General features: G+C 39.1%; 2 protein-coding genes across 5 annotated transcripts in view; one reads left to right on the forward strand and one right to left on the reverse strand.

Annotated features, from left to right (window-relative positions):
* LOC139763286 (uncharacterized) overlaps positions 1-14,628 on the reverse strand; it is a 407,190-nt gene that overhangs the window by 375,851 nt on the left and 16,711 nt on the right. The window lies entirely within an intron of this gene.
* The window catches only part of LOC139763283 (phospholipid phosphatase 1-like), a 63,455-nt gene that overhangs the window by 41,547 nt on the left and 7,280 nt on the right, over positions 1-14,628 (forward strand). For both annotated transcript variants that reach the window (XM_071689237.1, XM_071689236.1), the window contains 2 exons: positions 2,941-3,095; positions 5,518-5,741. In XM_071689237.1, the coding sequence (XP_071545338.1) occupies positions 2,941-3,095; positions 5,518-5,741 (379 nt within the window). The remainder of the gene's footprint in view (positions 1-2,940; positions 3,096-5,517; positions 5,742-14,628) is intronic.

Raw genomic sequence — 14,628 nt, forward strand, 5'->3', positions numbered from 1 at the left:
CCCAGCTGATTCTGTGACAGCTGCCAGACGATACTGGCTGGCACTCGAAATCATATTCTCTGACAAATAAGCTATGTACATATATTCATAAATATCGCGAAACCTGAACTTAAATGACTGGTTAAACATTAATTTTTTGCGACACTGAATTTAACTTGCGGAAATCGATGACATTCGAATCTGGAGACGATACAGTAAAACAAAGTCACCTGGCGGCTGAAGCAATGACTAAAGTGTGGGAAGTTAAGTTTTATTGTGGATATTTTCTTCAAATATTTATTTCCTTCACTAAAGAAACAATACTAATACGAAGACAGATTATGTTTATACTGAACAACGCCGTTCGATTTAAGTCCTAAGTACATCTGAATATGGCCATTGCTGATGAAGAGGAGAGTAGAAAGCCTATAACTACATTTACATCTTTTTCTATCACAAAAAAAATATAGGAATCCCATAAATAAAATAAGTCACAAGCCTTATTTCCTTTGTCCTTATAAATATGAGTGGTCTAAAACAAGATTGCAGGGCAGTTATTACAGTAATAACATGAGTGTGGTAGACATTAAAACTGACTAGTTAGAATAATACTAAATTAAAAAAGTACAATGGAGTGATAATAAAAAAAAATAAAATGCCAAAGAATACCGACTTAAGAACAAGGAACATTGGGTAAAATCTTTGTTTTATGTGAGAATTAGGTGAACTTTCGTTTCTTGAAGTGTTTCACTGAATATTACATTGTTCATCCCCAAATTTCTATGATACAGTCCTCCTAACAGCCATCTAATTTACTATCATAAGATTACTTTCGTTTCTTGAAGTGTTTCACTGAATATTACATTGTTCATCCCCAAATTTCTATGATACAGTCCTCCCAACAGCCATCTAATTTACTATCATAAGATTACTTAGGTACTACATCATCTGCACCCTTATGAATCAATGCTTCAAAGTGATTGATGTCAACTGAAATGCTTTCCTTTTATAAGCTACTTCTGTGGTGCCCTTAACCTTTTTAATATACAAGGTTTCTGTTTCTCTTTTGTATTCTCCTGTGCACAAACCAATTACCTAAAAGAGTACCTCTATACGTTGTACCAGTGATGAAATTAGCCAAAAAAAGTACCTTATACACTGGTGTGGTCAGGTGCTCAATTGATAAGGTGGGCCCTGGCTGGCGCCGCAGATCCCAATTATGTATTCAAGTATATAAAGATTATGTTTTTTAGGGGGTAAAATTTAATTTTACATACACCTAAACACATTACACACCCTATGTTTGCTCATGTGGGATGATTCCACATATCTCATATGTATTATTAACATAACTGTACATTATTATATTTTAATATGCATCATTTACACATTTAATTATCATTTAGAGAAAATTATTTAAATAAATGAAAATATAACAATCATTAAGAATATGAACACCAATACAAGGTAACTTGTTTCTTTTATTGTAAAATTGATTACAATGGTTGCTGCTCAAATCTAACTTCCTGCCACAATGATGCAGTTGCACAAGCAATTAGATGTGTTAGTCTTTCAAAAAACTAGTAAGAGATGGACACATTAGTTGATATGACACTTTAGTTAAAATAATGAAGGCCTCAGAGACATTCTGATTAAAGTTTATTATTGGGTAGTACCAACATACAATTACAGACCCCCTGGAATACACTATTGGTTTTTTTCTATTTGTGCTGGAAGTCCCCAACTTGCAAACGGGATAATTCCTGAACTAGTACATTAGTTGGAAAATATAATGATGGTAATTCGCATGAAATTAAAATAAATACCCATGCCTGCCAGTAGTAAATACTGGATTCAGACTAAAGTTAATAAAACATCATATTAAGCAATATTTAACAAACAAATAAATGGTTCATAGTGATTGCTTGTCAAATAAGGAATTTAATTATTTTTTTGAGCTTGCTTGTAAGTACGGGTGTTTATAGACTGGCGTTTGCAAGCTAGGACTTCAGTATTTAGAGAAATAAAGGCAAAGTAGTTGTGCTTAAGGAGAAAGCACGGTATGGAATTTAGTAGCTGGGTATGCGAAACATCTGGGGTAAACCATGGAAAGGTCTGTAGGGCCTTGTCCCTCAACCCTACTGTACCTAATAACCTTGCTCTTATTCACATTTACTCTCAGCTTTCTTCTTTCACTTTACCAAACTCAGTCACCAGCTTCTGCAGTTTCTCACTCGAATAATGATAAATTAATTTATATTTTTTTTCATATATATTTGCCATTTCCTACTTTATCAAGGTTTGTAGATTAAATGCTAAGACGGAATTCTGAAAGACAGGTGTGGCATGATAAGCAACAGACAAAAATATTGACAGTATGACTTCAAATATATCTTAGTGTAAACTGGTATGAATAAAAGTATGGTAAGATAAAAAGTAAAAGTACGGTAAGATGAAAGGGAAAGTGGAAGGAGAGAGAGTGAGGGCATTTATAAGAAAGCTATTCTGGTAGGAATCTGCAAATGTAGCAAGATTATGGAAAATGAGGGAAACTTTAAAGCACTTACTCCACAACACAGCAGGAGAAAATGTTTAGGATGTAAACTGAATTATAATGGACTGAAAATGTATACAATATGGATTGGTGTATAACAAAATGAAAATACATATTCAGTACAGGTCAAATGTTTGTTTCCTTTCTAGTATTCTTTTGATAAAAAGGCACTAGCCAGAGAAAGAAATTCTCAAGGCCAGCCCGGAATGAAAATTATGAAAATTGTTGATTGTTACATAAAAATTGAAGTTTCTTCTTATTTTTTCAATGTTTTATATTTTCCATTGTGGAAGCCCTATCATAGGATAAGGAATTACTTTACCAGTATCATTTACAAATTAACATAAGCTATTTCGAATCAGAAAGCATAATGATTCTTGCAAAGTAATGTCATATATCTCTTTCAGTTGCTACAGCTCTTGCATTAACACTACTCGGTGTTGTGTCCCCATCACACACTGTTGTGTCCTGCAATGACCCCAGCATCAAGAGGACTTACCAACGGGATTCCGTATCTGTCACTATGCTCCTCTGTGTCTCACTGTTCCTTCCATTTTTTGTGGTTAGTGGCAATCTTGCTTATGATCAATGAGATTAGTAACAATTATTGGTTAAGTCAACAGAGGCAAATGCATTTCCCATGGCCCTCTAGAATCTGAATCCAAGAGAAAGCAGTCAGCTCAAAGCCATCCCAGCTGTTCACCTTCCCCTTGGGACTGCTCCATGAAAACATGCACACACACACTCTCACACAAATCTTTTCTTTCTTTCATATATGTTCACTGTTTCCCATATTAGCAAGTTAGCACCAGGAACAGATGAAGAAAAGGCCTCAGTCTTTCACATCCATTCTCTAGCTGTAATTTGTCATGTACCAAAACCACAGCTCCCCTATCCACAACCAGGCTTCACAGACGTTTCCTTGGTTTCTCTCAGCTGATTTAAAAGCCATGGTTCAGTCCATTGACAAGATGTAGACATCCTCCTATTAAGACTGTCCCATGCATGCCTTTCACCCTCCTAGATCTTCAGACTTAGACAAGCCCTTGAAATCTGTATCATTTTATACTTCCATCTCCAGTTTGGTCTCCCCCTTTTCCTTGTCCCCTCCACTTCTGACACATTCTCATATATCCTCACTGTCAACCTCTTTTCATTCATCCTCTCCATATGTTCAAAATATTTCACCACATTTTAAGCACTTTCAACCATACTCATCTGATTACCACACCTCTCTCTCAACCTTTTATTACTTAATCAACTGTCCTCACGTCAAATATTGTCCTCAAACATTTCATGTCCAACACATCCACTCTCTTCCTTATATTCTCATCTATAGCCCATGCCTTAAATCCATACAACATTGTTGGGACTACTATACCTCAAACATATATGTACCTATCTGCACCCTCCCAGATAGCAGCCATTCCTTCCACACCTTCCTCAATGCTCCCAAAACCTTCACCTCCTCACCCATTCTAGGACTCACATCTGCTTCATGGTTCCATTCACTGTTATGTCCACTAACAGTTTCTAAAACACATTACTTCCTCCAATTTTTCTTCACTCAAACTTCAAGTTCCAAAACACTTACATATTGCAGAGACCAGTCACTGACAGCCTAACAACCGCTAACACTCAGCATCTTCACAATGAAACAAAAATCCTCCCTAGAAAGTCCAATTTCAACATGCTCAGCACTTTATTCAATGCAATAGTACTAGACACCTCTCACCCAAACCACTTTATAACTAACCATCTACCCCAAAGTAGAAATAAAAAGCTTACCTTCACTTCAGTACCTTTACTTACAGATCCTCCTACCCTAAACAAATTGAAAGCCGACAAAACAAATCCACACTGAAATAACACTGAAGGCACTGAATAACCAATCTCCCAACTTAGTCATACATTTGTGTTACTGGATCCCAACTGCTCAGGGTTACACCACAATTGAAAAGTTACTGATGAGGAGGCTATATCAATGGGAATAGTCTCATCTTAGAACCTTTCACTCCAAAACTGTTTAAATTTCCCTGCTGCTGGAAGTAATGCAGCCTTGGGCTGCAGGACCATTCAGAGATCATGGATAATAGTAGGACTAATAAAAATAGGTCATGAGGTAAATGTAAATAAATTAATATATGCTATTATGTGTTACCAGACTCCATACGTTCGATGTTACAGTGCAAGTGAAAAGTCACCTTTGGCGAGGCTAGATCATTGGGAGTGCGGTCTCATCAAAGAACTTCTTCAAAGGAGTTTACATTTCTCTGTTACTGGAAGTTGCTCAGCCAAGGGTTGCAAGAACCTCGAGAAAGAGGTTCCTGGTAACATTAGGTCTCTTTCATGAAAACTGGTCCTGGGTCAATTATAAATCTATACTGATATATACACATTTTCTTTCTTTTCATATTTGCTTGCTGTTTCATGCATAGAAAGGTAGTACTAGGAACAGACAAGGAATGGTTCTGCAATATTTGCCACATTCACTCTATCAAGGAATGGCTTTACAATATTTGCCACATTCAATCTATGTGTCATGTACCTGTATTAATCTAAGCACCAGACAACCATTTCAAATTATTAATAATTATCAACTTGATTAGGATGTTTAGCATGCTACATATAAATTCAATGTAGGCATGTAATAAAGCTTCTGACAGTTTGAGGTTTCGTGGAGCTTGTTAAATAAATCTTAAAAGTTTAATGTAAGGAAAAAGGTTTAACTGAAAGTAAGCAATTATCAGAACCGTTAGAATAAAATGAACCAATTACTGAAACACTTTGGAAATATGGAAAGGGTTACTAAAAGGGAGTACATGTCAGAAGTGGAGAAACAAGGAAAATGGGGATACCAAGGAGGAAGTGGAAGATTGGATGAAAGAAAGTCTGGAAGGTTCAGAGCCTTAACATATAGGAAGGTGCAATTCTTTATGAGAAGTTCATCTCGATGTTAGTTAACCATTATTTCCATGTTACAGATGTTAGCATTAGAGTGGGCTGTACCCCCAACAAGCCTGGTTCACGGTAAATCACCATTCCGTTCAGGACTACGTCGTAGTTGGAGCTACATCACTGACTTGTTTGTGGGTGGCCTCTTTATGTTCTTCATAAATGATGTGGCAAAGACAGTCACAAGTGAACCTAGACCACACTTTTGGGATACATGCAGCCCTAACATTACATCGGAGCAGTGCCAACAGCAGTGAGGCCTTTGTTGTTACAGTTCTTTTTGACAGTTTTAATGAACTTAAGTGATTACCTAAACAGAATTCATATAGTTCAAATTTTTTTTAATACCATGGACCAGTAGTTGACTGAAGACATTGGCATAGACAGAAAATTAGTTTGGGGGGACTGTAGCTGGAAAGAAAAAGATGAAGGGCATAATTACTGTATAAATACAAACTTAAAAGCAAGCAATCCATTTATTTAGTCATGCTAAATTCTAATATATATATATATATATATATATATATATGTGTACGTGTAGGAAGAGAGGAAAGTGATTGGTTCTCAGTGAATGTAGGTTTGCGGCAGGGGTGTGTGATGTCTCCATGGTTGTTTAATTTGTTTATGGATGGGGTTGTTAGGGAGGTAAATGCAAGAGTTTTGGAAAGAGGGGCAAGTATGAAGTCTGTTGGGGATGAGAGAGCTTGGGAAGTGAGTCAGTTGTTGTTCGCTGATGATACAGCACTGGTGGCTGATTCATGTGAGAAACTGCAGAAGCTGGTGACTGAGTTTGGTAAAGTGTGTGGAAGAAGAAAGTTAAGAGTAAATGTGAATAAGAGCAAGGTTATTAGGTACAGTAGGGTTGAGGGACAAGTCAATTGGGAGGTGAGTTTGAATGGAGAAAAACTGGAGGAAGTGAAGTGTTTTAGATATCTGGGAGTGGATCTGGCAGCGGATGGAACCATGGAAGCGGAAGTGGATCATAGGGTGGGGGAGGGGGCGAAAATTCTGGGGGCCTTGAAGAATGTGTGGAAGTCGAGAACATTATCTCGGAAAGCAAAAATGGGTATGTTTGAAGGAATAGTGGTTCCAACAATGTTGTATGGTTGCGAGGCGTGGGCTATGGATAGAGTTGTGCGCAGGAGGATGGATGTGCTGGAAATGAGATGTTTGAGGACAATGTGTGGTGTGAGGTGGTTTGATCGAGTGAGTAACGTAAGGGTAAGAGAGATGTGTGGAAATAAAAAGAGCTTGGTTGAGAGAGCAGAAGAGGGTGTTTTGAAGTGGTTTGGGCACATGGAGAGAATGAGTGAGGAAAGATTGACCAAGAGGATATATGTGTCGGAGGTGGAGGGAACGAGGAGAAGAGGGAGACCAAATTGGAGGTGGAAAGATGGAGTGAAAAAGATTTTGTGTGATCGGGGCCTGAACATGCAGGAGGGTGAAAGGAGGGCAAGGAATAGAGTGAATTGGAGCGATGTGGTATACCGGGGTTGACGTGCTATCAGTGGATTGAATCAAGGCATGTGAAGCGTCTGGGGTAAACCATGGAAAGCTGTGTAGGTATGTATATTTGCGTGTGTGGACGTATGTATATACATGTGTATGGGGGGGGGTTGGGCCATTTCTTTCGTCTGTTTCCTTGCGCTACCTCGCAAACGCGGGAGACAGCGACAAAGTATAATAATAATAATAAAAAATATATATATATATATATATATATTTACATATATTATATTCTTTCTATTATACTTTGTTGCTGTCTCCCATGTTAGCAAGGTAGCACAAGGAAACAGATGAAAGAATGGCCCAATCCACCCACATACACATGTATATACATGAACACCCACACACGTACATATACATACCTATACATTTCAACGTATACATACATATATATACACATGTGCATATTTATACTTGCTGCCTTCATCCACCACTGAAGAGAAAATAAAAACAGTTCTCTCTTTCCAGTGTTGAATATATCTCCAAAAGGAGGAACAGAGAAGGTGGCCAAAAGAGGATATTCCCTCAAAGGCTCAGTCCTCTGTTCTTAATGTTACCTCACTAACATGGGAAATGGTAAATATGTATATAAAAGAATTATACATATAAAATTTCAATTGTGTATCCTGGATCAAAGATGAATTAAACAAAGCACTATGTCAGTAACCAAGGTAAATTGATCGTGACAGGTTGGGGATATTATCCTCATCCCACATCCACAGCTATGCCAATGACTAAGGATACTAAGTAATGTAACAGAAAATATTACATTATAGTACACACATTTTTCAAATTGCTGTATTTAAACCAAGCATTGCTGCCTGCTATAGATTTAGAATACCCTTAAAAAATATAAATGTTATATAATATATATATATTATATATATATATATATATATATATATATATATATATATATATATATATATATATATATATATATATATAAGTAACGTAAGGGTAAGAGAGATGTGTGGAAATAAAAAGAGCGTGGTTGAGAGAGCAGAAGAGGGTGTTTTGAAATGGTTTGGTCACATGGAGAGAATGAGTAAGGAAAGATTGACCAAGAGGATATATGTGTCGGAGGTGGAGGGAACGAGGAGAAGAGGGAGACCAAATTGGAGGTGGAAAGATGGAGTGAAAAAGATTTTGTGTGATCGGGGCCTGAACATGCAGGAGGGTGAAAGGAGGGCAAAGAATAGAGTGAATTGGAGCGATGTGGTATACCGGGGTTGACGTGCTGTCAGTGGATTGAAGCAGGGCATGTGAAGGGCATATATATATATATATATATCTTTTCTTTCATACTATTCGCCATTTCCCGCATTAGCGAGGTAGCGTTAAGAACAGAGGACTGGGCCTTTTAGGGAATATCCTCACCAGGCCCCCTTCTCTGTTCCTTCTTTTGGAAAATAAAAAAGAAAAAAAAATTGAGAGGGGAGGATTTCCAGCCCCCCGCTCCCTTCCCCTTTTAGTCGCCTTCTACGACACGCAGGGAATACGTGGGAAGTATTCTTTCTCCCCTATCCCCAGGGATATATATATATATATATATATATATATATATATATATATATTTTTTTTTTTAATTTTCCAAAAGAAGGAACAGAGAAGGGGGCCAGGTGAGGATATTCCCTCAATGGCCCAGTCCTTTTGTTCTTAACGCTACCTCGCTAACGCGGGAAATGGCGAATAGTATGAAAGAAAAGATATATATATATATATATATGTGTCGGAGGTGGAGGGAACGAGGAGAAGAGGGAGACCAAATTGGAGGTGGAAAGATGGAGTGAAAAAGATTTTGTGTGATCGGGGCCTGAACATGCAGGAGGGTGAAAGGAGGGCAAAGAATAGAGTGAATTGGAGCGATGTGGTATACCGGGGTTGACGTGCTGTCAGTGGATTGAAGCAGGGCATGTGAAGGGCATATATATATATATATATATATCTTTTCTTTCATACTATTCGCCATTTCCCGCATTAGCGAGGTAGCGTTAAGAACAGAGGACTGGGCCTTTTAGGGAATATCCTCACCAGGCCCCCTTCTCTGTTCCTTCTTTTGGAAAATAAAAAAGAAAAAAAAATTGAGAGGGGAGGATTTCCAGCCCCCCGCTCCCTTCCCTTTTAGTCGCCTTCTACGACACGCAGGGAATACGTGGGAAGTATTCTTTCTCCCCTATCCCCAGGGATATATATATATATATATATATATATATATATATATATATATATATTTTTTTTTTAATTTTCCAAAAGAAGGAACAGAGAAGGGGGCCAGGTGAGGATATTCCCTCAATGGCCCAGTCCTTTTGTTCTTAACGCTACCTCGCTAACGCGGGAAATTCCCCCCCCCCCCCCCCCCCCAAAAGAAGGAACAGAGAAGGGGGCCAGGTGAGGATATTCCCTCAATGGCCCAGTCCTCTGTTCTTAATGCTACCTCGCTAACGCGGGAAATTTTTTTTTTTTTTTTTTTTTTTCAATTTTCCAAAAGAAGGAACAGAGAATTGGGCCAGGTGAGGGTATTCCCTCAAAGGCCCAGTCCTCTGTTCTTAACGCTACCTCGCTAATGCGGGAAATGGCGAATAGTTTGAAAGAAAAGAAAAGATATATATAAGAATATATGGTGTGGGAGGCAAGTTGTTAGAAGCAGTGAAAAGTTTTTATCGAAGATGTAAGGCATGTTTACGTGCAGGAAGAGAGGAAAGTGATTGGTTCTCAGTGAATGTAGGTTTGCGGCAGGGGTGTGTGATGTCTCCATGGTTGTTTAATTTGTTTATGGATGGGGTTGTTAGGGAGGTGAATGCAAGAGTTTTGGAAAGAGGGGCAAGTATAAAGTCTGTTGTGGATGAGAGAGCTTGGGAAGCGAGTCAGTTGTTGTTCGCTAATGATACAGCGCTGGTGGCTGATTCATGTGAGAAACTGCAGAAGCTGGTGACTGAGTTTGGTAAAGTGTGTGAAAGAAGAAAGTTAAGAGTAAATGTGAATAAGAGCAAGGTTATTAGGTACAGTAGGGTTGAGGGTCAAGTCAATTGGGAGGTAAGTTTGAATGGAGAAAAACTGGAGGAAGTAAAGTGTTTTAGATATCTGGGAGTGGATCTGGCAGCGGATGGAACCATGGAAGTGGATCATAGGGTAGGGGAGGGGGCAAAAATCCTGGGAGCCTGACTGTACAACGCGGAGTTATACAGTCAGGTTCGGTAAAACGCTATCAGCTGGCTATGTGTTCTGTTTGGAAACAACCGATAGACCCCGTTGCTCACCATTGTGAGACGAAGGGTATTCGAGTACTTAGTATTTCGAATAGTTGTTTCCTATTATACAGTCACTTAGCCTAGCGGTTAGCATGCCTGCCTCTTGAACAAGGGGTCCCAGGTTCGATCCTGGCTGTTGGAGCTTTGTATGTTCTATGAAGGTGTGCGTTCATATACACTTTATTCGTATTCATATAACTCCGCGTTGTACAGTCAGGTTCGGTAAAACGCTATCAGCTGGCTATGTGTTCTGTTCGGAAACAACCGATAGACCCCGTTGCTCACCATTGTGAGACGAAGGGTATTCGAGTACTTAGTATTTCGAATAGTTGTTTCCTATTATACAGTCCCTTAGCCTAGCGGTTAGCATGCCTGCCTCTTGAATAAGGGGTCCCAGGTTCGATCCTGGCTGTTGGAGCTTTGTATGTTCTATGAAGGTGCGCGTTCATATACACTTTATTCGCATATATATATATATATATATTATATATATATATATATATATATATATATTATATATATATATATATATTATATATATATATATATATATATATATATATATATATATATATATATATATATATATATATATATATATTTTGAGTGATTGGGGCCTGAACATGCAGGAGGGTGAAAGGCGTGCGAGGAATAGAGTGAACTGGAATGATGTGGTATACCGGGGTCGACGTGCTGTCAGTGGATTGAACCAGGGCATGTGAAGTGTCTGGGGTAAACCATGGAAAGTTCTGTGGGGCCTGGATGTGGAAAGGGAGCTGTGGTTTCAGTGCATTATTACATGACAGCTAGAGACTGAGTGTGAACGAATGGGGCCTTTGTTGTCTTCCTAGCACTACCTCGCACAAATGAGGGGAGAGGGGGTTGTTATTTCATGTGTGGCAGGGTGGCGATGGGAATGGATAAAGGCAGACAGTATGAGTAATGTACATGTGTATATACGTATATGTCTGTGTGTATATTATGTATACGTTGAGATGTATAGGTATGTATATTTGCGTGTGTGGACGTGTATGTATATACATGTGTATGTGGGTGGGTTGGGCCATTCTTTCCTCTGTTTCCTTGCGCTACCTCGCTAACGCAGGAGACAGCGACAAAGCAAAATAAATAAATAGATAATATATATATATATATATATATATATATCCCTGGGGATAGGGGAGAAAGAATACTTCCCACGTATTCCCTGCGTGTCGTAGAAGGCGACTAAAAGGGGAGGGAGCGGGGGGCTGGAAATCCTCCCCTCTCGTTTTTTTTTTTTCCAAAAAAAGGGAAACAGAAAAGGGGGCCAGGTGAGGTTTTTCCCTCAAGGGCCCGTCCTCTGTTCTTAAGCTCCCTCCCAAATGGGGGAAAAGGGCGAATGTAGAAAAAAAAAAAAAAAAATTTATAATAATAAGGGGAAAGGGGGGGGAAATAAAAAAAGGGGGAGAGGGCAAAGGGGGGTTTTAAAGGTTTGGTACATGGAGGAATATTTGAGGAAAAAATTAAAAATTTTATGTGTCGGAGGTGGAGGGAACGGGGAAGAGGGAGACCAAATTGGGGTGGAAAGATGGATGAAAAAATTTTGTGTGACGGGCTGAACATGCAGGAGGGTGAAAGGAGGGCAAAGAATAGAGTGTTTGGAGCGATGTGGTATCCCGGGGGGTTGACGTGCGTCATGGATTGAACGGGGCATGTGGGGGGGTTTTTTTTTTTTCCTTTCTCTTTTTCTTGCGGTACCTGCAAAGCAGGAACAGTCCCAAAAAAAAAAAAAAAAAAAAAAATTTTAAAAAAGATTTCCAGCCCCCGCTCCCCTTTCCCCCCCCTTTGTCGCCTTTTACGACACGCAGGGAATCGTGGAAATATTCTTTTCCCCCCATCCCCAATTAATATATATATATATATTTTTTTTTTTTTTTTTTTTTTTTTTATTTTCCAAAAGAAGGAACAAGAAAGGGGGGCCCGGTGAGGAATTCCCTCAATGGCCCAGTCCTGTTTTTACGCTACCTCCTAACGCGGGGAAAAAAAAAAAAGGGGGGAATAGGGGTTTGAAAAAAAAATATAAAAAAAATTATATAAAATTTTTTAATATTAAAAATATATTTAATATATATAAGAATATATGGGTGGGGGGGCAAGTTGTTAGAAGCAGTGAAAAATTTTTATCGAAGATGTAAGGGTGTGTACGTCAGGAAGAGAGGAAAGTGATTGGTTCTCAGTGAATGTAGGTTTGCGGCAGGGGTGTGTGATGTCTCCATGGTTGTTTAATTTGTTTATGGATGGGGTTGTTAGGGAGGTGAATGCAAGAGTTTTGGAAAGAGGGGCAAGTATAAAGTCTGTTGTGGATGAGAGAGCTTGGGAAGCGAGTCAGTTGTTGTTCGCTAATGATACAGCGCTGGTGGCTGATTCATGTGAGAAACTGCAGAAGCTGGTGACTGAGTTTGGTAAAGTGTGTGAAAGAAGAAAGTTAAGAGTAAATGTGAATAAGAGCAAGGTTATTAGGTACAGTAGGGTTGAGGGTCAAGTCAATTGGGAGGTAAGTTTGAATGGAGAAAAACTGGAGGAAGTAAAGTGTTTTAGATATCTGGGAGTGGATCTGGCAGCGGATGGAACCATGGAAGTGGATCATAGGGTAGGGGAGGGGGCGAAAATCCTGGGAGCCTGACTGTACAACGCGGAGTTATACAGTTAGGTTCGGTAAAACGCTATCAGCTGGCTATGTGTTCTGTTCGGAAACAACCGATAGACCCCGTTGCTCACCATTGTGAGACGAAGGGTATTCGAGTACTTAGTATTTCGAATAGTTGTTTCCTATTATACAGTCACTTAGCCTAGCGGTTAGCATGCCTGCCTCTTGAACAAGGGGTCCCAGGTTCGATCCTGGCTGTTGGAGCTTTGTATGTTCTATGAAGGTGTGCGTTCATATACACTTTATTCGTATTCATATAACTCCGCGTTGTACAGTCAGGTTCGGTAAAACGCTATCAGCTGGCTATGTGTTCTGTTCGGAAACAACCGATAGACCCCGTTGCTCACCATTGTGAGACGAAGGGTATTCGAGTACTTAGTATTTCGAATAGTTGTTTCCTATTATACAGTCCCTTAGCCTAGCGGTTAGCATGCCTGCCTCTTGAATAAGGGGTCCCAGGTTCGATCCTGGCTGTTGGAGCTTTGTATGTTCTATGAAGGTGCGCGTTCATATACACTTTATTCGCATATATATATATATATATATATATATATATATATATATATATATATATTATATATATATATATATATTATATATATATATATATATATATATATATATATATATATATATATATATATATATATATATATATATATTTTGAGTGATTGGGGCCTGAACATGCAGGAGGGTGAAAGGCGTGCGAGGAATAGAGTGAACTGGAATGATGTGGTATACCGGGGTCGACGTGCTGTCAGTGGATTGAACCAGGGCATGTGAAGTGTCTGGGGTAAACCATGGAAAGTTCTGTGGGGCCTGGATGTGGAAAGGGAGCTGTGGTTTCAGTGCATTATTACATGACAGCTAGAGACTGAGTGTGAACGAATGGGGCCTTTGTTGTCTTCCTAGCACTACCTCGCACAAATGAGGGGAGAGGGGGTTGTTATTTCATGTGTGGCAGGGTGGCGATGGGAATGGATAAAGGCAGACAGTATGAGTAATGTACATGTGTATATACGTATATGTCTGTGTGTATATTATGTATACGTTGAGATGTATAGGTATGTATATTTGCGTGTGTGGACGTGTATGTATATACATGTGTATGTGGGTGGGTTGGGCCATTCTTTCCTCTGTTTCCTTGCGCTACCTCGCTAACGCAGGAGACAGCGACAAAGCAAAATAAATAAATAGATAATATATATATATATATATATATATATATCCCTGGGGATAGGGGAGAAAGAATACTTCCCACGTATTCCCTGCGTGTCGTAGAAGGCGACTAAAAGGGGAGGGAGCGGGGGGCTGGAAATCCTCCCCTCTCGTTTTTTTTTTTTTTTTTAATTTTCCAAAAGAAGGAACAGAGAATTGGGCCAGGTGAGGGTATTCCCTCAAGGCCCAGTCCTCTGTTCTTAACGCTACCTCGCTAATGCGGGAAATGGCGAATAGTTTGAAAGAAATATATATATATATATATATATGGGAGCGGGGGGCTGGAAATCCTCCCCTCTCAGTTTTTTTTTTTTTAATTTTCCAAAAGAAGGAACAGAGAATTGGGCCAGGTGAGGGTATTCCCTCAAAGGCCCAGTCCTCTGTTCTTAACGCTACCTCGCTAATGCGGGAAATGGCGAATAGTATGAAAAAAAAAAAAAAAAAAAAAAAAAAAAAAAATATATATATATATATAT

The sequence above is a fragment of the Panulirus ornatus genome, chromosome 46 (genome assembly GCF_036320965.1).
Source record: "Panulirus ornatus isolate Po-2019 chromosome 46, ASM3632096v1, whole genome shotgun sequence".
NCBI classification, from domain to species: Eukaryota; Metazoa; Arthropoda; class Malacostraca; order Decapoda; family Palinuridae; genus Panulirus; species Panulirus ornatus.